The following is a 23866-nucleotide window of genomic DNA, read 5'->3' as shown; positions in this document are numbered from 1 at the left end:
TTATAGCAGAAGGCCTGGACCTTCCAAATAGTTGGAAAGCCTGCAAGCTGGCATTTGGGTTTCTAAAGCATCACTGATGGTAGAACGTAGACAAGTTTTACCTTCAAACTCTAGATTCTTATCCCTAGAAAGTATAAAGCTGATAGCACTGTGTCCAATTAAGTGAAGGTCTAGAGAGCTGTTACAAAAAAACAAACAAACAAACAAAAACCCCACTTTATCATACTGTAATTTGAATCTTGATCAATACTTGTCTGCATAGTTTATAAATAGAATGAAATTTTGGCTCTGCCTTTCAGAGGCATGCTAGTCCAGAAATTATTAGCTCATGGGACAAAGGCTCATGTTTTGGATATGACCCAAGATTAACATGTTCTGGTAAAGCTTAGTTTCCAAGTCAGACTGTGCTGGTAACTCAGCTGTTTATAGAACCCACTGTCATGGTTCACATGCAGCACAGAGTTTCATAAGAATTAATTTCATATGGTCACTTCCCCTAGCTGCAGGGACAATCTATAGCACAGGAAAGGGGAGAGAATTTTAAATATTACGGGTCCAGTCCTACACTCTTCTCTTCAGCAGGACTCCCATTGGTTTCAATAGGAGATTTGCCAGATTAAGTAGTGCAAAATTAGGCCCTATGTAACCCATAAGAAGTTTCATAGGAAAGTTCTATACAGTGTAACAGAGAATGGTAACCAGTCCATATAATTTGTCACAGAATTATATCCCTTCTATAACAGTCTATAGCATTGCTTTAAAATCTTAAAGAAAGCATCTCATTCTCTATTGAATTCTATAGATTTAGGGTAATCTCTACAGAACTACCCTATAATATTTACAGAAGCATATTGGTTCTATCCCCATTGCACTGAGTAGACTTGTGTAAAAGGGCAAATACAAATGTTAAGTTCTATTAAATGAATAAAGTTGATTAAATCTTAGGTTAATTATAAATTTTCTTATGAATTCATTTGAACATTGTCAGTACAAGATTCAGATTTTTGCTGAGAACGAGGATGGAATGCTGTACAATGAGCCACTAGAGCTCCTGCTAACAGTGATGGATGAGAATGACAATGGGCCAGTATTCTCCCAGGAGATTTATCAGGTAGAACTTGAGGAGAACACAGCCAAAGGTGAGAGTTGTCTATCTGTGGCATCACAGGAAGCAAAAAGCTTATGGTGGCCAACAAGTGGGTAGAAGCAATACTGATAAGATGACCATTCTCTACCCCGGGCCCAGTCATACAGTTCTTACAAAGCAAGACTTCAGTGAGAGCGTTGCCTGCACAAGAGGCAGGAGGTATAATTCAGAGGGTCATAGATTTTTATGGCCAGAAGGGCAATTAGGATTCTCTAGTCTGACCTAAAATAAAATGCAAGGAGAGTATTTGAACTCAGTCCCCTTGCATTCAAAGGGGAGTGCTTGTTCCCTTAAGCCACCATGTGAGCACCATCAAGAAGTGGGTTATGGCAAACTAAACACTTTGTGACTCTTGTATTCACCTTAAAACATAAAAATTAAATATAAACCAATAGGACTAGTACAAGAGGGAAATGAAAACCTTTGTAATTTAATTATGCGAAAATTTGGCAACTATATTACCTAAAGTGGTAACTGCCTGTACTAATATTACCTAAAATGGGCATGTTCCAAAATGTCCTTTTGTCTAGTTTCTTGTTTTGGTTGTATTCCTGTGAAGATATAATGTGCCAACATATTCACTAAATCCTGTATATTAAGAAGAAATTGCTCCAAACTGCAGATCAAAACACACTGATCTTGGGGAAAGTTTGGAACTGGTTCTAAACATTGCAACTTAGGCTCATCTTTTATGCTAACTAAAGAGTTGAAATGACAAATAAATCACTGCTTTAAAAAGTCATTTTTTTAATTGCTGCATTTATAGTTCCTTTATTCACTGGTAACTAGTGATGTTTCTCTGCATGCAGGGAGTGAGATTATCACACTAAAAGCAGAAGATGCTGATGACCCAAAGACCAACAATGCTAAAATTGCTTATGAGATATTGAGCCAGGAGCCTCAAGGGTCAGAAGGCTTTTTATTTCATATTGGGAAAGAGAGTGGAGTGATAACATTACAGGATTCCAAACTGAAGACCAATGCTGCCAAGTACTATCACCTCCTTGTTTTCGCAGCAGATCTTGCTGGGACTGAAGGGGGTATGTTTTCTGAAGGATCATGGGGTCTGAGCAGAGATTTGTTACTAACCTGTTGCAGTGCCCGATGTAAAAAAAAACAAAAAAAAAAACAAAAAACCATCCTCACCTAAAACAAACACTCCCTCAGTTAAATACATTGATCAAATTGCAGATGGCATGAAATTGACACAACATGCATCACTTTCCAGAACTGAAATTCAATAAGTCCAAAAGCGATTGCCTTTTCTGGGAAACTGCTCAGTATAGTAGGTCTCCTACATGTAAATATTTAGTCAGACAGTAGCTGTGGCATTCACATTCTGCATACAAATTTGTTATGAGGCACATTATCATGAATCAAGATGATTAGTTAGCGATCGCCCAGTGACACAGCACCATTGGAGCTCCTGAACCTGCTGGTTTAAGTCACGATGTGCAGCTCAGTGTTTCTATAACATTTCATGGGAGGATCTCAAAGCACTTTACAAATACTAAAGGCCACTTATAAGTCTGGTAGTACACCCCTGCAAAGAATAAGAAGTGCCTGTTTGTCCCCAAACTGGGTACTGGCATTACCAGACTGTGTGAAGGGGTGGGAGGAAGAGCAGCTGCTGCTAGGTTGCAGAGATGGGTTGAGAGTGGGTGGGCAGGCAGGCAGAAGTAGTGAGAGGAGCCTGAGGACTGCCCCTGCAATGGGCCAGTCTGTGCAGCTGAGCTGAAAGGGAGGAACAATAAGCTAAACTAATAAAAGGACTTCCACAGTTGACCTTCTCCAGGAGCCAAGCACAGGTCAGCCTGTCTGTTAGAGTCCTAGTTTGATTCCTGGCACAGCTCTGCGCTGCACCTTACTCAGGCTGGATTGTAAAGTTTCAGTCTCTCTCCAGTGAAATTAACCTCCTGCCTCCCTGAGAAAGACATGAGTATTATTCACACTTTGTACAAGGTGGTAGAGCCAGGACTAGAATTCAAGAGCCAGATTTTCAGCTACTGTAAAGTGGTGTAATCCCAGTGAAGTGAATGGAGCTCTGTTGATTTAAACCAGCTGAGAATCTGGTCGCAGTCTCATCTGCTAACCAAAGTATCTTGCTCCCTCTCACATGCAGATTACAGTGTTAAAACACATTGCAACCCCTGGAGAAAAAAAAAAATAGTCCCTGAACTCTTGTGAGTGATCACATACACTAGAGTGAGACCGTACAACTGAGGGGGAGGCAGGGTTTCATCCTGGAATGGCTGGGGTACAGAAGAGAGGGAGTGAAAGATTATTTTTAAAGTGAATCGGTGTGTCATATGTTTTAGATAATCTTTTTAGATTTGTATGCACACACATTGAAATACAGACAATTCTGGAATTAAGGAACTGCTATTTCAACTCCCACTGATGTCTACACACACCACCCAGACTTTGCTTTCCTGGCTTTTGTAGTCTTCAGATTCAGATCAGGCCCTGAATAGAAACAAGATTATCATCTCCTCTCAAAAGCACAATATTCCTGACTCTGTACCAGGCATCCCAGACATCCTTCCATTACAGAATATCTGCTTCTGCATCAAATATTTACTTTGGTCAAGAAATCTGAAAAAATCCTCTGTTTGTTTCCAGGTCTCAGCAGCACTTGTACAGTCTTGATCAAAGTTGTGGATGTAAATGACAGCCCTCCTGTATTCTCACAGACAAAGGTAACCCTCTTACACAGTATGCGAGTGATTTACAATACGTGTAGACCAGTGACTGGGAAGATATGATATGGTCTTAAAGACATCCACAAAGTGATGAATATTACAGCACTGTAAAGACACATGCTGTATTCTCCCCTCAGTTCTATTGATGAAAGGAATCCAGAGCACATTAGATTCAACAGTCCAAGCAAGAAAGATAAAAATGTAGTCTAGGTATTATGTCATCTTTATTAATGAAGGAACACACACCAATGTCCATGCACAGGTGGGCAGGGGCACACCTGGGTAGGTATATGCATGCTTGTGTTTGTGAATGGGTATGTGAGTGCATGGATGCATATTTTTGTGCATGGGTTGGTAGGTGCGGGCTTGTGTTTGTGCATGGTTTTATTTGTGTGTTGTACATGTGTATTGTGTTTATAAAAGGTGTCTGCAGTTTTAGACTGTTGCATTCAAGTGAGGATGCATTTTTGACTAGCAGCATGTAGTTTCGTCAGCTTTGTGTCTGTATGGTTGGGCTGTATATGCAGGTGTGCATGTGGATGTATGTGGGAGGGGGTTCCTGCACGTGTGTTTGTGTACGTGTAGGTGCATAGATAGTTGGTATGTAGTTGTGTTGGTGTGTACACATCTGTATTTTCCAATTCGAGATACTGTTCTCCTCCCCTACTCATCGCAGAACTGATAACTAAGGGAACACCCATAACCCCCTTAGGAGAGCAGGGTGTGTGCATGTAGGGGTAGTTCTGTGCACAGGGAGTGACAGTACCGACAACAGCAGATGTTCAAAAACCATGAGTCTGGCCCCGCAAATCAGGAGGTTATCTTAAAAACAACACAAAATTTTGAAAAAAATAAATATGCGGCTCTTCCCCCTCCCTTTCTAATTTTTGAACTTGTAGGAGGTAACACTCCAGTCACAGTTTTAAGCTTTTCTCCACAGATAAAAGAGCAAAAAACTTCATTTTTTTTAAATAAAGGCTGAGATTGTCACATAATCACCTGTTTCTAGGAGCTGGGCTATAAGCAGACCACTAGATATCGCACGACTCTCAGAATCATGAGCCTTAACAACACTTAATTGGGTGGATAAAGACACAAAGAATTGGTAAAACACCGAGAAGCGACTCATGAAACTTTTAACGGCAGGTCAGAGTTTTGATTGACTGTAGCAGCTTTGACAACATCCCATTTTACTGATTGCAACATTATTTTACAAAAGCAAAGGCTCGCTTGCTTCACACAAATGGTGCTGATGAACTGAGTACTACTTCAAAAAGAACGACAACAGATTTTGCTTGTAATTTCAATGTTTCCCTGGGTTGCTTAACGGTAAAATAAACACAGCATAAATCACAGAAGTGATTCCAAGTGCTCTTGATTGGTATCAGCCCTGTTAAGATGTTGTCACTCTTATTATAGAAGGTGCAATGTTTGATCTCAGTGGGGACAGAATTCAAAGATTAACACAGCAGAGTTGGAAACTTTGTTCTGATAGCTAGCTGTCAAAGGAGTGCTGACATCTTACAGCATGGCACCCTGGTGCACTGAATATAATGCAAATAACCCTGTAGCTTAATCACTTCCATACGTAGATAGATATAGTAAAGGTTAAGGGTAGGATTTTCAAACATGCTCAGTGTTGGCCTAACTGTGCTCCCATTTAACTCAAGGATAAAACTCTCATTGACTTCAGTGGGAGCAGAATTAAGTGTTTTTGAAAATCCTTCCCTTAATGTCTATGTATTAGACCTGGCACTTCATCACAAACGTTAATTTCAAAGGTTACAATAACAAATGCATTTACAAATAAATTCCAGATACATAGTGCTAGAGAGTCAAAGACCTGTCAAAGTAAAAAAAAAAAAGGAGAGTTTGTATGGACTTAAGATACTACCCTGTTTATTTACCATTTACATAAAAACTGGCTGTCTACAAATTGTGCACATAGCTTGTCTATGCAATATATTTATACTACTGTAACCTCCTCCTCCTTCTTCCTTCATCCCCTCCATTTCCTTTATAACTACTTGGATGTTCGTATGTAAGATCACTGGGGCACGGATAATTTTCTCTACATGGCTGTACAGCTCATAGCACAATAGGACTTCTAGACACTATCATAACAGGAATAATGCAAATAATACGGGTAAACCAAATCCTAGGGCTTGTCTACATCAGAAAGTTGCAGCGCTGGTGAGGGAGTTACAGCGCTGCAACTTAGGAGGTGTACACATCTGCAGGGCACCACCAGCGCTGCAACTCCCTGTTTGCAGCGCTGGCCGTACTCCCATTTTGTCTCGGGTGTAGAGGATCCAGCGCTGGTGATCCAGCGCTGGTAATCAAGTATAGTCACTTACCAGCGCTTTTCTTGACCTCCGTGGAATAAGCAGGTATCCCAGCATACCTGAGGAAGCCTCTGGTAATCAAGCTGGTCTCCTTCCCCGGCTTGCTCTCGCGTTCCCCGAACCCCGAGCAAGCAGGTCTCCTTCCCTGAGGTTTGCTGGGTGGTTCCGGGAAGGCGAGAGCAAACCGGGGAAGGAGACCAGCTTCGCTGCGGTTTGCTCTCGCGTTCCGCGAACCACCGTGCAAACCGCAGGGAAGGAGACCTGCTTGCTCGGGGGTTCGGCGAACGCGAGAGCAAACCGGGGAAGGAGACCAGCTTCGCCGCGGTTTGCTCTCGCGTTCCCCGAACAAGCAGGTCTCCTTCCCTGCGGTTTGCACGGTGGTTCGCGGAACGCGAGAGCAAACCGCAGCGAAGCTGGTCTCCTTCCCCGGTTTGCTCTCGCGTTCGCCGAACCCCCGAGCAAGCAGGTCTCCTTCCCTGCGGTTTGCAGGGTGGTTCACGGAACGCGAGAGCAAACCGCGGCGAAGCTGGTCTCCTTCCCCGGTTTGCTCTCGCCTTCCCCAAAACCCCTTGAAGCCGCCCAACAGCGCTGCAGTGTGGCCACATCTAACACCACTTGCAGCGCTGGTTGCTGTAAGTGTGGCCACTCTGCAGCGCTGGCCCTATACAGCTGTACTAATACAGCTGTAACAACCAGCGCTGCAAAATTTTAGATGTAGACATGGCCCTAGTTAAACCAATCCTAGATTAAATAAATAAATAAATAAATAAATAAATAAATAAATAGAGAGAGACTGTCCAGTAATCATCCTATACTTATAACCACTGGTGCAATCATCATGTTTTATACCAACTTCTTTTCTTCTACCTCACCTAAAAGTAACCTGAGGGAAAGTGTAAAACAGTAGCACAATAAGAAATAGAACTTCTGGTTTTTCTTTCATCTTTTTAAATGCAGTATGGGCCATTCAGTTTTCCTGAGGATACAGAAGTAGGTACCCTAATAACAACCATTACAGCAACAGACGCGGATGAAGAGATGAAGTTCAAGTTCGTAAACTTTTCTGTGGAATCAGGAAATGAAGATGAAACTTTCAAAATTCTAAGCAATCCACAAAATGGCACAGCCAGCATCTGGCTTGAAAAGGTACTCTCTCTGTGTGTGTGTGTGTGTGTGTGTGTGTGTGTGTGTGTGTGTGTGTGTGTGTGTGTGTGTGTGTGTGTGTGTGTGTGTGTGTGTGTAAAAGACTACAGGAGTGCCCTCTACGTTTAAATTTGCTCAGATCAGTAGGCTGCTCCATTATTTTAATATACTCCTTTCTACCACCTCTTATTCCTGCTACACCTCTTTCCTCCAACCTGTCAATTACACTAATATAGATTCCCTTAGACTTAGTGGGCCAAAAATGGAGACAATGTGTAACTTGGTGTAGGGTACCTATTTGTAAGTGAGTGAGAATGTAAAGAGTGAGGGCTTGTCTACACAGAGATTTAGTGCACGGCCAGCCAGGGTGAAAAGCTACAGAGGACTAGCTTGCCGTACACTAACTAGCCATGTGGATCCTGCTACCACACACTAAAAGTTCTGAAGTGACAGGAGTAAGTCAAAGTGCACTATAGAACTTTTAGTGTGTGGTACCAGGATCCACACAGCCAATTAGAGTATGGCAAGCTAGTGCACCATAGATTTACACGTGCGCTTGCCATGCATTAACTCTCCCTGTAGACAAACCCTGAGTCTTGGCTGGTTTTACTCAAAAGGTATAAATTACGGCAGTTTAGTGTCACTTCTGAATTAAAACCTCTGTGCCAGATTCTAATCTCAGTTCCTCCAAAGTAAATATAGAGTAATTCTAATGACTTTAGTAGAGTTATTCTGCATTTACTCTGGTGGAACCAAGAACAGAATCTGCTCAGTCACGTCCTGTTCCGTGTCATGAGACTGGCTCTCATGAAAAGTGTTAAGGCAGTTGGTCTCTTGATGAGACAACAGCACCATACTGATAACAGAATTGTTTTAATTTAATATACGTTTATTTAGTCAGTACTTAGCATTCTCTCTAGTCACTACAGTTTTCCTTTGTCTTGTGGCACCATATGATAAGGTAAATGCCATTAGCACTGAATTGTCTGAACCTGGATGAATCCGACCAGCTCTAAATGACATCCAGATTCTACCCAAAGTGTATGAACATATCTTGATGGCAGTCTCACCCATCTCTAGTTTATGGTTTAATGAAGATAGGGGTTACTGAGACTTTAGAAGCAGCCCAGCTCTACCTCCAAACATTAAATCCAAGGGGCTTTTGTTCTGAATTTCTTTTAAGCATATACAGTGTTTGTGAAAGGTGCCCGACTGTCAGACCTAGGCCATGTCTTAATTGCTTAAAAAAAAAAAGGTGCATTTTTAACCTTGTGGTATCTAATGCACATGAGTTATCCTGAGGTAAAAACACAGTGAATACAAGGCAAGTTTTACAACAAGTTAAGCTAGGCGAAGTCAGCACTATATCCTCGCTTGGGGTTGACCTTATATAGTTTACCTCGTGGTAAAACTAAAGTGCCTTGTCTTGACTGTGTTTTTACCTCAGGACAGCTTACACACGTTAGTTACCCTGACATAAAAAAATAAAATGCATCTTTTTTAGCAATGAAGACAAGCCCCCTAGAAAGGATTGCCCATCTGCCTTGTATTTTAAAAGGCTCATGTGATGTCTAATGTTCCACGATCCGTATCCAAAAAGGAGGCACTATGAAACTTATCTTTTTTTCTTCTTTCTCCTTCTAACTTGATACTTCATTTTTCTGAGGATCCACAAAAAGAGTCGAGTTAATGAGCACTAAGCTAAAAAGAACATCTGCGATAGAAAAAAAAGGAGTTAGCGAAATCTCTGCTTACAATGGCCTTAACACTTCTAGGAGGAATTCTGTGCTAAAATACCACTGGTACCAATTGTGGGAGCACTAGTTTAGCCAGGGCTCTAGGAGGCTGCTGATGTTTTAAGCATGGTATTGTCTAACCCTGCTCAAGGTCTACATGACATGCTGCTCATGAACATCAATGACCACTAGTGCTCCTACCAGTAGGGTGACCACATGTCCCGATTTTATAGGGACAGTCCTGATTTTTAGGTCTTTTTCTTATATTGGCTCCTATTACACCCCACCCCATCCCAATTTTTCACATTTGCTGTCTGGTCACCCTACCTACCAGTAAAAGCAGCAAAGAATCCTGTGGCACCTTATAGACTAACAGACATTTTGGAGCATGAGCTTTTGTGGGTGAATACCCACTTCGTCAGATGCATGTAGTGGAAATTTCCAGGGGCAGGTATATATATGCAGGCAAGCTAGAGATAATGAGGTAGTTCAATCAGGGAGGATGAGGCCCTGTTCTAGCAGTTGAGGTGTGAAAACCAAGGGAGGAGAAACTGGTTTTGTAGTTGGCAAGCCATTCACAGTCTTTGTTTAATCCTGAGCTGATGGTGTCAAATTTGCAGATGAACTGAAGCTCAGCAGTTTCTCTTTGAAGTCTGGTCCTGAAGTTTTTTTGCTGCAGGATGGCCACCTTAAGGTCTGCTATAGTGTGGCCAGGGAGGTTGAAGTGTTCTCTTACAGGTTTTTGTATATTGCCATTCCTAATATCTGATTTGTGTCCGTTTATCTTTTTCCATAGCGACTGTCCAGTTTGGCCGATGTACATAGCAGAGGGACATTGCTGGCATATGATGGCGTATATTACATTGGTGGACGTGCAGGTGAATGAACCAGTGATGGTATGGCTGATCTGGTTAGGTCCTGTGATGGTGTCGCTGGTGTAGATATGTGGGCAGCATTGGCATCGAGGTTTGTTGCATGGATTGGTTCCTGAGCTAGAGTTACTATGGTGCGGTGTGCAGTTACTGGTGAGAATATGTTTCAGTTTGGCAGGCTGCCTGTGGGCGAGGACTGGCCTGCCACTCAAGGCCTGTGAAAGTGTGGGATCATTGTCCAGGATGGGTTGTAGATCCCTGATGATGCGTTGGAGAGGTTTTAGCTGGGGACTGTATGTGATGGCCATTGGAGTCCTGTTGGTTTCTTTCTTGGGTTTGTCTTGCAGTAGGAGGCTTCTGGGTACATGTCTGGCTCTGTTGATCTGTTTCCTTATTTCCTCATGCGGGTATTGTAGTTTTGAGAATGCTTGGTGGAGATTTTGTAGGTGTTGGTCTCTGTCTGAGGGGTTAGAGCAGATGCGGTTGTACCTCAGTGCTTGGCTGTAGACAATGGATCGTGTGATGTGCCCGGGATGGAAGCTGGAGGCATGAAGGTAGGCATAGCGGTCGGTAGGTTTTCGGTATAGGGTGGTGTTAATGTGACCATCACTTATTTGCACCGTGGTGTCGAGGAAGTGGACCTCCCATGTAGATTGGTCCAGGCTGAGGCTGATGGTGGGTTGGAAGCTGTTGATATCGTGGTGGAATTTTTCCAGAGACTCCTTCCCATGCGTCCAGATGATGAAGATGTCATCAATGTAGCGTAGGTAGAGAAGGGGCGTGAGTGGACGAGAGCTGAGGAAGTGTTGTTCCAGGTCAGCCATAAAAATATTGGCATATTGTGGGGCTATGCGGGTGCCCATAGCGGTGCCACTGATCTGGAGATATATATTGTAATCAAATTTGAAATAGTTGTGTGTGAGGATAAAGGCACAGAGCTCAGCAGCCAGTTGTGCTGTAGCATCATCAGGGATACTGTTCCTGACAGCTTGTATTCCATCTGTGTGTGGGATGTTCGTGTAGAGAGCCTCTGCATCCATGGTGGCTAGGATGGTGTTTTCTGGAAGGTCACCAATGCATTGTAGTTTCCTCAGGAAATCAGTGGTGTCACGGAGATAGCTGGGAGTGCTAGTGGCATAAGGTCTGAGTAGAGAGTCCACATATCCAGACAGTCCTTCAGTGAGAGTCCCAATGCCCGAGATGATAGGGTGTCCAAGATTTCCGGGTTTGTGGATCTTGGGTAGTAGATAGAATACCCCTGGTCGGGGCTCTAAGGGTATGTTGATTTGTTCCGGTGTTAGTGTAGGGAGTGTCCTGAGGAGATGTTGCAGTTTCTTAGTGTATTCCTCAGTGGGATCTGAGGGAAGTGGCCTGTAGAATTTGGTGTTGGAGAGTTGTCTGGCAGCCTCCTTTTGGTAGTCAGACCTGTCCATGATGACAACAGCACCTCCTTTATCAGCCTCTTTGATGATAATGTCTGGGTGGTTTCTGAGGCTGTGGATGGCATTGCATTTTGCACGACTTAGGTTATGAGGCAAGCGATGTTGTTTTTCCACAATTTCTGCCTGTGCACGTCGGCGGAAGCATTCAATATAGAGGTCCAGACTGTCATTTCGACCCTCAGGAGGAGTCCATGTGGAGTTCTTCTTGTGCTGTTGGTGGGAGGGTACCTGTGTATCAGTGCGCTGTTCAGTGTTGTCCTGAAAGTATTCTTTGAGTCGGAGACGGTGAAAGTAGGCTTCCAGATCGCCACAGAACTGTATCATGTTGGTGGGAGTGGCAGGGCAGAAAGAGAGTCCCTGAGATAGGACAGACTTTTCTTCTGGGCCGAGTGTGTAGTTGGATAGATTCACGATATTGCTAGGTGGGTTGGACACAAATCAGATATTAGGAATGGCAATATACAAAAACCTGTACGAGAACACTTCAACCTCCCTGGCCACACTATAGCAGACCTTAAGGTGGCCATCCTGCAGCAAAAAAACTTCAGGACCAGACTTCAAAGAGAAACTGCTGAGCTTCAGTTCATCTGCAAATTTGACACCATCAGCTCAGGGTTAAACAAAGACTGTGAATGGCTTGCCAATTACAAAACCAGTTTCTCCTCCCTTGGTTTTCGCACCTCAACTGCTAGAACAGGGCCTCATCCTCCCTGATTGAACTACCTCATTATCTCTAGCTTGCCTGCATATATATACCTGCCCCTGGAAATTTCCACTACATGCATCTGATGAAGTGGGTATTCACCCACGAAAGCTTATGCTCCAAAACATCTATTAGTCTATAAGGTGCCACAGGATTCTTTGCTGCTTTTACAAATCCAGACTAACACGGCTACCCCTCTGATACTTGACTACCTACCAGTGGTTGTCTCAATAGAAAATTTGAAGAAAAACAGACAAGGCTGTGAGCAGGGTTATAGCAAACTCCTCATTCCTATGACAGATATTTCTTTTACTCTGCTCTTTTGTAGGGAGCCCGCAGAATGCAACATAAAGTTACAGGAGAAAGGTGGGGAAAATACAATAATACACAACTTTCTAGAACTTTGGAGTTAAATTATTTCCTTTCTTATAAAAAAAATCTCTAAACTCCTAGAAATTAAGTTTTGGTTTTTCTATTCACTTTAATCTGGCAATTTTGGCTTGAATTAAAAGAGTAAGTGATCAACTACAGACTGAGTATATAATGAAGTCATTGCATTGTTAAATAACAAGCAACAGTAGTAGTCATTTGGCCATCGTCCCTAGGAAAGGAGATTGCCATTAGAGATCTGACCCTGCACTCCTGGGAATTTTGCCTGGTTAAGGACTGTATGATTGAGCCCTTCTATATTATCATGTATCCATTTTTCTTCTGCATTCAAGAAGGAACAAACAAAGCTATAAGAAGACAATGAGGGTTCTGTCCTGGGACCATATGAGTCACTAATAAATAAAGGCAACAAGGAGATTAACTTTTAATAATTATATAATGCAGTACAGTCTTATTGGTTTATTTCTGTGTAAACCAGTCTTACCTTTCCATTGACGTCAGTGAAAGGGTAAAAGCTTGGCTTTTCAGTGTCATCACTGAAAGTGCTGATACTCTTCAGCAGACAGCAGTGTAAGTGATCATTTCCTTTCAGTGAAGTCAGCTAAAGCCTTACCTTTTTACTTGCCATGTGCCACTTACAAGGACAGTTAAGCCCTTGAAAAAGTTAGTGGCATAATGTTAAACATAATATTTAAAAACTAGGGGCTCAGTGGCACAGAGCTTCATTTTTAGCATATGACCTTGTATAGCACAGAAGTGAGAGGTCATAAGCAGTATAGGAAAAGTTCAAATAGTTTGTCCAAACTGCAGTGTCTGGGTCATAAATACTAGAGTTTGGTGGTATCGGCTGAATACCTGATGGACAAATACACCCTCTAATATCACAGTTGGGAGTCCTAGCTCAGGAGACAGCCAGGATGGGATGTGGCAAGTTAAATTTGAGATGAACTGTGCTGAACTGCATGAAGAACTTGCACCATCCCTGGCTTAAGTATTTCACTGTCATGAGTTGCAGATTCTGGCCTTTAGACTGCAGCACTTGAGTTGCTGTGAGGGTCTCCCCCTTTAGAACAGCAGGGGGACAGAGAACCCAATTGTCAGGAACCATGTGATGAGAATGAATCAGAGAAAGCAGCTCTTGAATCTACACATTTCTTTGTGGGATTCAGCCACCGAGAGTGCTAGACCCTAAAACCTGAAACACAAAACGCTAACCCTGCCTAAGGTTCTCTATAGGCATAAACCACAAGCCATGATCCAGAACCCACTGAAGTCAGTAGAAAGACTCCCATGAATTTCAATGGGCTTTGATCAGACCCCGGCACAAAATGTAAGGGGTAAATTCTAATCTTGATAACAGGGATATCAGACCAAATTCCACCATCAGATTAGCATATCACTGGAGTTAATGGGATAGCTGAAATCACATACATGTATCTGAAGACCGTATTTGGCTCATAGCCAAGATGGAAATTACATAGAAGAATCCCCTTGTATCTGCACCAAAGCAGAGGGTACTGAGCACAACGCCAGGAACACCTGAGTTCTAATCCTCTGACATTAACTTCTAGTTGCTATGCAGCCTTGTCACTTTGTCTCAAGTTTCAGTTTCCTCATCCCTAAAATGGGAATTACACAATTCACTTACTTCAGAAGGTAGTGAGGATTAGTTAGTTAAAAAGCATGATAAAGCTTACTGAAAATGTAAGTGCTAAGTGTAATTATTATTACCAGAGAATGCTTAAAACTATGGTTAAACCTACTGGGAGAGTAATCTATCAATCTTCCTGTCTTCTCACAATATTATAGTTCAGGTAGATACTATAACGGAGATAGCTACACGTAATCAAAGGTAATCAGTAGGAGAAAGGAAGGAATCCTGAACCAAAAAGTGAGTTGCAGCCAATCCCAGAGTGCTGTTTCAATCCATGATTGTATTTATTTGGTCTGTGTTTTAAAAGTTGCCCTTACAGAATGATGATGATTTACATTATTCTAATCTTATTTTAAATCTTTGAGAGGAATGCTAACTTTGTTTTAGTGTTTAGTAAACCAACAGGGTTACTAATAATTCTACCCCATCTCTGTGGTTTGTTTACTCCTTGACGCAAGCCAGGCACATCTGGAAGTAAATCATTGCCAGTCCAAGAGAGTTGTAAAACCAAGATTCTATCAAGTTATCATTGTTTTCAGAGTGCTCCTCCTCCCTGGCTCCAATTTGGGGCCCTTGGTTTTCTTGTCAGAAGTCCTGATTAGCTTCGCTGGGACCTCCCCCTCCCTTACGCCTACTCCCTTCTCCTTTTTAGGGGCTTTTTTGGGATGGGGGTTAATTTGCTGATTTTTAACACATAAGGAAGTGAGAAATTAAAGCATTTTCTGTATCTAAACAAATAAACACATTAGAACTGAGTTTCAACTACAATCAGACTTGAAAATAGAGCAGAAGATGGGTCTCTCAGAGTATGTCTACATTGGAGCAGGAGGTAAAATTTCCAGCTCAGGTCAACATACCTACACTAGTTCTGATAAAGCTAGATAGCGGAAAGTTACAATAATGTCACAACAGCATGGGTGTCAGAATGGATTAGCTGCCCCGAGTACAATCTGTGTGAAACGCTAGGTACGTACTCAGGCAACTAGCCCGTCCCAATGCTTGTGCCCTGCTATGTCTGCACTGCCACTCTTAGCATCCCAGCTCCATCAAAACTCCTCTTTGTGGCCTGGGGCAAGTGGCTCTGCTTCAGTTTTCTATCTGGAAAATGGGGATAATAGTTTTTATCAACCTTGCATTGTGGTTGTCGGGGTTCATTAATGTCTGTACAAAAACAAAAAACTTAGAAGACAAAAGTATTAGATCGGTGCTAAGTAGTGGCAGTAGCAATCTGTATTTATATGTAAAAACGTCAGACAACCATTGTAGTTTATAGGTAGAATAAAATGAAATATTTTACAGTGCCTAATAATTTAAATTTATATAGCACCAGGATTCCACTTCAAAACACATTATCAATTACTTACTTAGGGTTTGATCATTGGAGTCAGAGGCAAAGCTTCCATTGATTTCACTGGCACAGAATCAGGTCATTATTAGATACATATTAGCCCCACTTTACCCACAGGAAAGATGAAACACAGACATGAAATGACTTGAGCAAGGTCCCCAAGTGACTCAGCAGCAGATCTGGGAATAGAACCAGTATCTCCTGACTCCCAGTATGTGCTTAACCAGCACACCACATTTCCTCTCTGGAATGAAAGAGGCAGTGTTATATTTTTGTATTTTGCCTCTTTTAAAAGATCCCATATTACAACTGCATCTTTCTTTCAGTAATGTTTGTCATACCTCTCATTATGACAGAGTCAGTATGCCAAAGTCTCCACCAGTTCAGTATAGCAGAGGAATACTTACAAAACAAGCTAGTTTCTTAGCAGGGGGATTTCAATGCACACAGAGGAGGCGGAATGCTCACGGAGTATTGTGCCATGACCAAATAAGGAAGAAAGGAGATTTCTGCATCCAAGCCTTAGTGAAATATTGCACATAATGGACATCTCTCTCAGCTATTCCTGCTGTGCTTGCTGACCTGCAGGTTTACATGTTAAACCACAAGTGCTAATAATGTAATGGGAAACCCTTTCACAAATGGACTAAGATATTTGATAGTAATGGTCTAAAACACAAGAGTAATTACTGTAGTATTTTTATAGAAGGGACTTGAAAGATTTATTACACATAATACAACATAAATGCCTTGAGGTGTAAGCCCCCAGTCAAAATACCTGAAGGCAGAACTCAGCTCTAAGAATTAGAGAAGGGCTGGTATTGAGATTAAGTTTAGGGCAGGGTTTGAATTTGGCCTAAGTGGTAACAGTCTCAAATTCTCACCATTTGAAGCTGTCATGGAAAAAGTCTGTTTTCAGGAAATTTAATTCACAGACAACCCAAATTACATCCCTTCTAGTTTTGGACCCAACCCAGAACAAAAATCTAGGCATATGTTTGGATCTGGAGATTCAAATTTCCTCTCAGTGAAATTCAAAAGGCTTTAGATATAGGTGGCTGGTTTCAGTGCATCTCTGTTAGGGATTCAGATGAAACATTTATTTCATTCCTATTTTTTTAAATAATTCAAAACACAGTGATTGAAATGGCTTACCTTTAAATATGGTGACTTACAAAAACAGCTAATTGGAAAAATGGTTTCTCCCCATGGAAAATTTTAACTTTGTGGCAAAAAAATTTAAAAGCAAAAATTTCTAGTCAAAATGGTACCACAGTGCCTCAAGGGAGTTGTAGTTTATATGCTTTGTATCCCCTCTCTCTTTTTTGGTCTGGGCTTCTTGGCCAGACTATATCTCCCACAATGCCCTAGAGTCTCCTTTCTTGCTGAGCCACAGCCAGCTGAACATCATGGGATTCTTTAGTGTTGGTGCATCATGGGAAATGTAGTCTGGTGAGGGAACCTGGCCCATAGAGGAGGATAGGGGTATGAGGCAGATAGACTACAACTGTTGCTATGAGGCAACAGCATTTCTGAATTTAAACTTCTTGGCTTTTGAGTGTAAAGCTTTTCAATTGAAAGACAATATTTTCCACCGAAAGCAGCTGCTTTTAGTGCAAAACTTCAGTCACAAAACCTGATTTTCTATCAAAAAAAATTTATTAGGAAATTTTTGACTAACCTGATTAACAAAGACACCCAATTAATTTGATTACAGGAATTTGACTATGAGACTGTTCAGGAGTATGTTTTGATTGTCTCAGTGAGAAATGATGAAGAACTGGTTGGGAAAGAGCAGGATGCCAGCTCTACAGCTACAGTGCATGTGTTGGTTAAGGATGTAAACGAAGCACCAGTGCTTACACAGAAAAGGTATGAGGTCAGCATACCAGAAAGCATAGCGTTGGGAACAGTGCTACTGACTGTTAAGGCTACTGATCCTGACATCCACACACCATCATTAAGGTAAGACTTTCCCTTTATCAGATTAGATTGCACTATGGTGCATCCTTTGGGACTGATGATTTTTTGAAGTGCTCTGAAACGTTCTCAGTTGAAGAGCCCGAAATGATGTGTTCAGTTAATGTGGTTGTTTCTGGTGCTTCGACATGGCGTTTAGCCAGGGGTGAAACTAACTTAAAGGAGTTACCGGTACGCCGCAGTCCTGAGCAGGGCATGGCTTCAACCGGAAGAGGCATGGCCTCAACCAGAAAAGGCAGGGCCTTTCAAGATTTAAAGGGCCTGGGGGGTCCAGATGTGGCTGGGAGACCCAGGGCCTTTAAATTACCCCAGGGCTACCAGTGCAGAGGTGGCTGGGAGCCCTGGGGCTCAGGGGCGAATTAAAGGGCCTGGGGCTCCAGCCGCTGTGGAGCGCCGGGCCCTTTAAATCACCACAGGAGCCCTTCCACCGCTACCCCAGGGCGGCAGGGCTCAGGTTAGGGCTGGGGTAGTGGCAGCAATACCGGCTTACTTTCACCTCTGCGTTTAGCCCATCCGCTGGCATCATTAGAGATAGCCACTCCTGGCCTCATTCTTTGCTATACGGGACAAAACCACTTTCAGTAATGAATCTATAACCATGAAATGACAATACCTTGAACTAAAATAATCACACTAGGGAATTTATCACACTAAGGAACTGTAGGAGGTAATGCCTGGAGAGAACGGGCTGATCAAAAAGAATAATATGAGATGCTGGCATGCTTGTGATTTTAGAGGGAAATAATGTGTTATTTCAACCTAAAAGTATGTTCCCCACCCTGGCAACTTTCCAACACTTGGGGCCAGCCCCTACTCTCAGAAAAGCCCCCTGAAGGGTGGAGTGGGTGGCATTGTGAATTTCCCCTAGAAGGGAGCCAAAGGGGTGAAGGTTGAGTCCAAAACACCACATCCACACATTGGTGGATCCATGACTGGAAGGAATGTGACTGGGCAGTGAGGAAGCAGAAGAAAAGCACCATACAACACTCAAACTTGTAGGGATTTCCTTATGTATGACACTGCCATCTCCAGTCCAGATCCAGATGGACAGACTGCTGCGGAGTTGAATAGGCAATAGATCAAGCCCTGTGTTATCAGTTTCCCAACCCGGTGACTACTCTGCACTGTGAAACAACCTGAGGGACAGAGGTAGATAGAAGTGAGTTACAGTGAGAGCAGGGAATAGAGAGGGGGCACACAACTGCCCCAGCCCTCCCTGGCTCCCCCAAGATCCATGAGAATTCCCGATGGGATTTTGAGGGCTATACTCACACCTCTCCCGCTAGTAGCAATGAAGTAAATCCACCCCTAAGTTAAAGGGATGATCGGTAGAAAACTGAGTTGAAACATGTAGACTCTATTCGGGCTTTTCCTGTGTAGGCCATAATCCGGCTCCTGTTTAGGCAATGCAGTACCCATGCTTTCATAAATATGATCACATTTATATCCTTCACTATCTGAATAAACGTAAAAGCCAAGTATAAGGAACACTAACTGCGAGATAAATTTGTTCATTCGGACATGTGGAGTTTGTTTCCGTAATGATGCTGGAGAGGTTGTCAAATTAATACATGAGCCGGAACTGCATGTACCAGCATGTGAGCATTACCTTTAAACTGGGGACAGTAAATAGAAAAAGATATTTATAGATGAATACATTCAAAATGCTAAACTCATCTGCATTAGCCCATGAAGCATGGGTTTGGTGTGGTTTTTTTTGTTTGTTTTTACCAAATGGAAGGTTAACAGTTCATTTTTTATTCAAAACATAAAATGGAAATTGTAATTGTTTAAAGAGCATCCACGGCAAGAGAGAATGAAAAATTCTCACATGTTTTAGAGGCACATTTTTGGATTTCTGGCTAAAATGGAGGAGGTAAATTATAGATGCCCTGGCACCCTGCCGGAAAGCAAGCAGAAATTAATGAGCCAGTGTATAATTTCCTTCCAAGCACAGTTCACAGTTCAAATTACCTCTTATTTGTTTCTGTAAATGTGTACCCAAACAGCATTAAAGTAAGGACACAATTTTAATCTGATCCTTTTAAAAATGGATTAACCAGTGGTCTAGTAGTGTTCAATATTAAATACAAATTCAAAGGGAATCCTACCCAGTAGATTCCTGGGGGCCTTCAAAATTCTGGATTTCCATTTTGTACCCAGTACTTTAAATACAGTTTTCCCTGGGAAAGCCAGAGTTAACTTCTGAAAGTGCTGCATGGCTCAATTCCAAATGCATGCTACAACATGCTAGCATTGTCTCATCCTCTCCCATTTTGGCTATTGCAGCCTCCTCCTCTCTGGCCTTTCTAACATCCCTCTCATCCCCCTCAGGTTCATTTTCTGGCTCCCCTTTCTCCACCATATCAGATATCCTGAGTATCAAAGTCCATGAATATGCAGGTGGGGATTCTTTCAAAGATGGCACAGACTTGGTATAGCTAGCTCCAGGAATCCTCCTTGCAGCATACTCTGGAGCCAGGAGCATGCTGGGATAGAGTGCTGGTGAAGCTGATGATCTGGCCCTAAAAACTCCACTACTGCCCACCAGTCAGACAGTACATCAGATTGAAAACAGTGGTGTGCATCTCTCTCCACCCCCATCTGTTCTGCCCACCACCTATAACTGGTCCATAACTCTTCACCCGTAGCAATAAAAAGCATCTATTTTGTGAATCAGGCCCACAAGTGATTTAACTCATTGAACTGAAATTGATCTACATAGCCCCCATACTCCACAGAATGAGGCCCTCTCATTGACTTCAGTGGAAATCACCTGTATCCCTCTATGGGAAAATATGGCCCCAGGAAAATTTCTATCTACTGTCCCCAGTTTACAGGTAATGCTCCTTTAAGAATTCCTTAAAGGAGACAGGGTTATTTTCACATTTATTTATATGACATATCTGTTTTTAAAGCTCTGGGCTTGAATATTTCAGACTCACTAGATATTTTGTCAATTCCATCTTAATTTTTTATTTAGCAGATTGGAATTTTTTTCCTTTAATTTCATGTTGGTGATTTTGACTTTACCCCACAGTCTGAATCTTACTGTTCAGGGGAAAGGTGAAGTGAATTTATATAATTAATAGCTGCATCATAAATGTTCATAGTAGAATTGGCAGGCTAATGAGGAATAAATCATATTCTGCTCATTGTGAACTTGCAATGATATAATTGCAGGCTAATAACATAACAGAGTAGGCTATGGTCTTATTATTCATTTAATAAAATATTAAATTAACATACTATAGATCACCGCTATCACACTTCACTCTGCAGTTACTCTCTAAGGAATGATTCAATGAACTGGATTTCCATTGATGAGCATTCTGGAGAAGTTAGAGTCATGCAGGCTTTGGACAGAGAAATGATGCAGGATGTTTACACAGTGCAGGTTATTGCTGAGGACAAAGGTAAGAATGTGTGTTTGGTTTTGGATGAGAGATGTTTCTTTTGCTCTCAGGCACAGGGAAGAGACAGAGGACCAAACTCAGAGGCGACGCAAACAGGTTTGTAAGTGGCATATTTGTAAGTGGGTATATGTCTAAATAAGACATTCAGTCTACATTGGCATAACATATGCATTTGGAACAGGGGGCCAGAAAAGTTGTGCTTGCTCTAGACTTTGACACATCTCTCAAATAGACTCTATGGAGAGACACTGGGCCAATCTTGATTACAAAGACAGGAGCATCCTGAGTCTATGAAGCCTTGCATGATTTCACTAATTTTGCAAACAGCATGGAGAGAGAGATTTGTATTTTAAAGTTTCATTCCTGCTTACTTTAGGGACATAGGACTAAAGACTTCTGTAAGCAGTGCTGGGCTTGTGTTTACATTATGAGGTAAAAACTGACAGTTCTGTCATTACCATATATGAAATGTGCAGCAGAAGACACCTTCACCAAAATCCTTCCTTAATGGACTTACTGGTGGTCCATTTACTATTGAAAAGGACAGGTTGCACTTCCTGGACCTATGCGTCATCTACACATCCATATCTGAGATATATAGACTGCAAGGATTAGTAGTTTTGATGATCTGTTACAGCCAAATTCTGCTCTCATTTACATGCAGTAAATTTGAAGTAACATCACTAAGTCACAAGATTTACATCAATGTAATTGAGAAAAGAATCATCTTTTGTTTCACCATCAAACCAACCAACCAACCAACCTGAGACATCACTCCCCTCCTATCCCCCCCGGGGTGTTTTGTCAATTTAAAAATAAAGTGGGCACCACAGAGCTGGGAAACTTAAGGGAAATTGCTTAATGCTAAGAAAACAAATTTTTAACAAATATTTTGAAACATACCTAAAAAAAAGCTAGCTACTTTTTCTGTGGTGAATGGCTTTGATTCTGTCTTCCATACCCCTCCACACTAAGAATTATATATGGATGGCCTTATTGAAATGTCCAGACTTAAACTCTTTCAGTTGTATTTAACAAGAGAGCTTGCTGAGTGATATTCAATTCACATTCAGCATCACAAACAGCATAACTTGATTTTAATTTTTCTAACTCTACCACCACTGCAATCAGTGAACACAGGTGCATGGTCTGATTGTATGAATGGAAAATGACAAGGTTGTTTTTGAAAGACCAAAGCTGTTAAGTAAAGCATATCAACCATTCATTCCAATAAACGCTGCTTCTCAGCAATGATTCACACTTCAATGATGTCACAAACAAATTTACTTAAAAAAAACCCAAAAACTAATTCAGACAAGAACATTCCTCTTTCAGCCTGTCTGATTCACACCTGTGTCTGACACCAGACAGAGAATTTACTATTGTCATTGTCAATGAAAGAATCATATGTGAATGCAAGTATTGTAATTATATAAAAATCTTCTATGTCGTATGAAGCTATAGTCATCTGGCTGCAGTGTGCAGTGGATGAAAGGCTTGACATTCAAATTGCCTAAAGCCACCACTGAATGGTAAATCACTGAATGTATTTAAAGGGGCAAGGTCAAGGAAGTGACTGATCACATTTCTTTACAGACGATTGCAGTGAGAAACAAATAGGATGATTCATTCCAAAATATAAATAGCCACAAGCGCTCAAAAGGCCCAATCCTGCAAGGCACTGAAGCCAGTAGAAGTTGAGGCAGCTCAGCACCTTATGGAAGGAACTCAGCACATCCCAGGATTGCACCCTGATGTTTTAGTGTTTCCTGGTTACTGAGGGAGGATCCGTTCATAGAACTATCTGTAACCATACACATAGTGTTCCCAGTACTGACAGGGCAACAGTGGAATCACCTCCACAGTTCTAACACAGATCCTGGCTGCTACTACTTAGTAAGGGATCTTTTGTTCCTACCGCCACTTTATCAAATTTATATTGGTAAAGGTGCTAGTGACTCAACGTGAGGCTCACAAGACTTGCCACACAATACAAATCATTCTGGCTTTTGATCATGTGGTTGGGGCAGAGTACATGGACAGTTTTGGTGCGTATCTTTGTCTGTTAACTCCAACAGGGATTTCATGACTATGCTCATTAGGTCTGACATTTGGAAAGTATTTGCCAATACATATTGTTTTATTGCAAATTCTAAGAAATATCAATCAGTTCACCTAAGAGCATCCTCCTCACATGGGCTGAGACTTAAATTTTCAGCCGTTGAACATCTTTGTCATCCTTCTTCAGATTCTCTAGTCTAGGAACATCCCTTTTATGAATAGCTTAAAATTATAGATATTCCTTTGAGTGTTGCTGTATCAACAACTGAGAGTGTTGCTCTCCTACAACTGATACCTATATCGTACATCACATGAAAGACTGCATTCAGACCCAAGTACTGAGTTTAAAAAAACAAAGATGATTGGTTTTAATTTTACCAATGCACTAATAAGAAAGCTGGGACTATATTTTCAGCTGTTGCTATTAAATGTGCAGACACAAAAATGCACGCATACATGTGTGCACAAATGAGAATTTGGTCATGTAGACTGGATGCTGTAATTGAGTGCATTTCACTTGTATGCTAGCAATCAATAGGTGTAAATGGTTGAGAACACCTGAAAATTTGGCACTGGAAAGTCTACACCAGGGGTAGGCAACCTATGGCACAGGTGCTGAAGGTGGCATGTGAACTGATTTTCAGCAGCACTCACACTGCCCGGGTCCTGGCCACCAGTCTGGGGGGCTCTGCATTTTAATTTAATTTTAAATGAAGCTTCTTAAACATTTTAAAAACCTTGTTTACTTTACATACAACTATAGTTCAATTATATATTATAGACTTGTAGAATGAGACCTTCTAAAAACGTTAATATGTATTATTGGCATGCAAAACCTTAAATTAAGAGTGAATAAATGAAGACTCGGCGCACCACTTCTGAAAGGTTGCTGACCCCTGGTCTACACTGACTTCCTATGGAGAGAAA

The 23866-nt window shown here is 41.8% G+C and overlaps 1 protein-coding gene across 1 annotated transcript in view; it reads left to right on the top strand.

The window, feature by feature from the left end:
* Nucleotides 1–23866, top strand: part of CDH16 (cadherin 16) — a 58731-nt gene that overhangs the window by 21108 nt on the left and 13757 nt on the right. Inside the window, exons 8-13 of the mRNA XM_050922818.1 lie at nt 989–1139; nt 1957–2187; nt 3770–3846; nt 7152–7340; nt 17200–17447; nt 20745–20878. Coding sequence (XP_050778775.1) covers nt 989–1139; nt 1957–2187; nt 3770–3846; nt 7152–7340; nt 17200–17447; nt 20745–20878 — 1030 coding nt within the window. The remainder of the gene's footprint in view (nt 1–988; nt 1140–1956; nt 2188–3769; nt 3847–7151; nt 7341–17199; nt 17448–20744; nt 20879–23866) is intronic.

This window comes from Gopherus flavomarginatus, chromosome 14, assembly GCF_025201925.1.
Source record: "Gopherus flavomarginatus isolate rGopFla2 chromosome 14, rGopFla2.mat.asm, whole genome shotgun sequence".
In the NCBI taxonomy this organism is placed as follows: Eukaryota; Metazoa; Chordata; order Testudines; family Testudinidae; genus Gopherus; species Gopherus flavomarginatus.
This window is presented reverse-complemented; position numbering and strand designations above follow the sequence as displayed.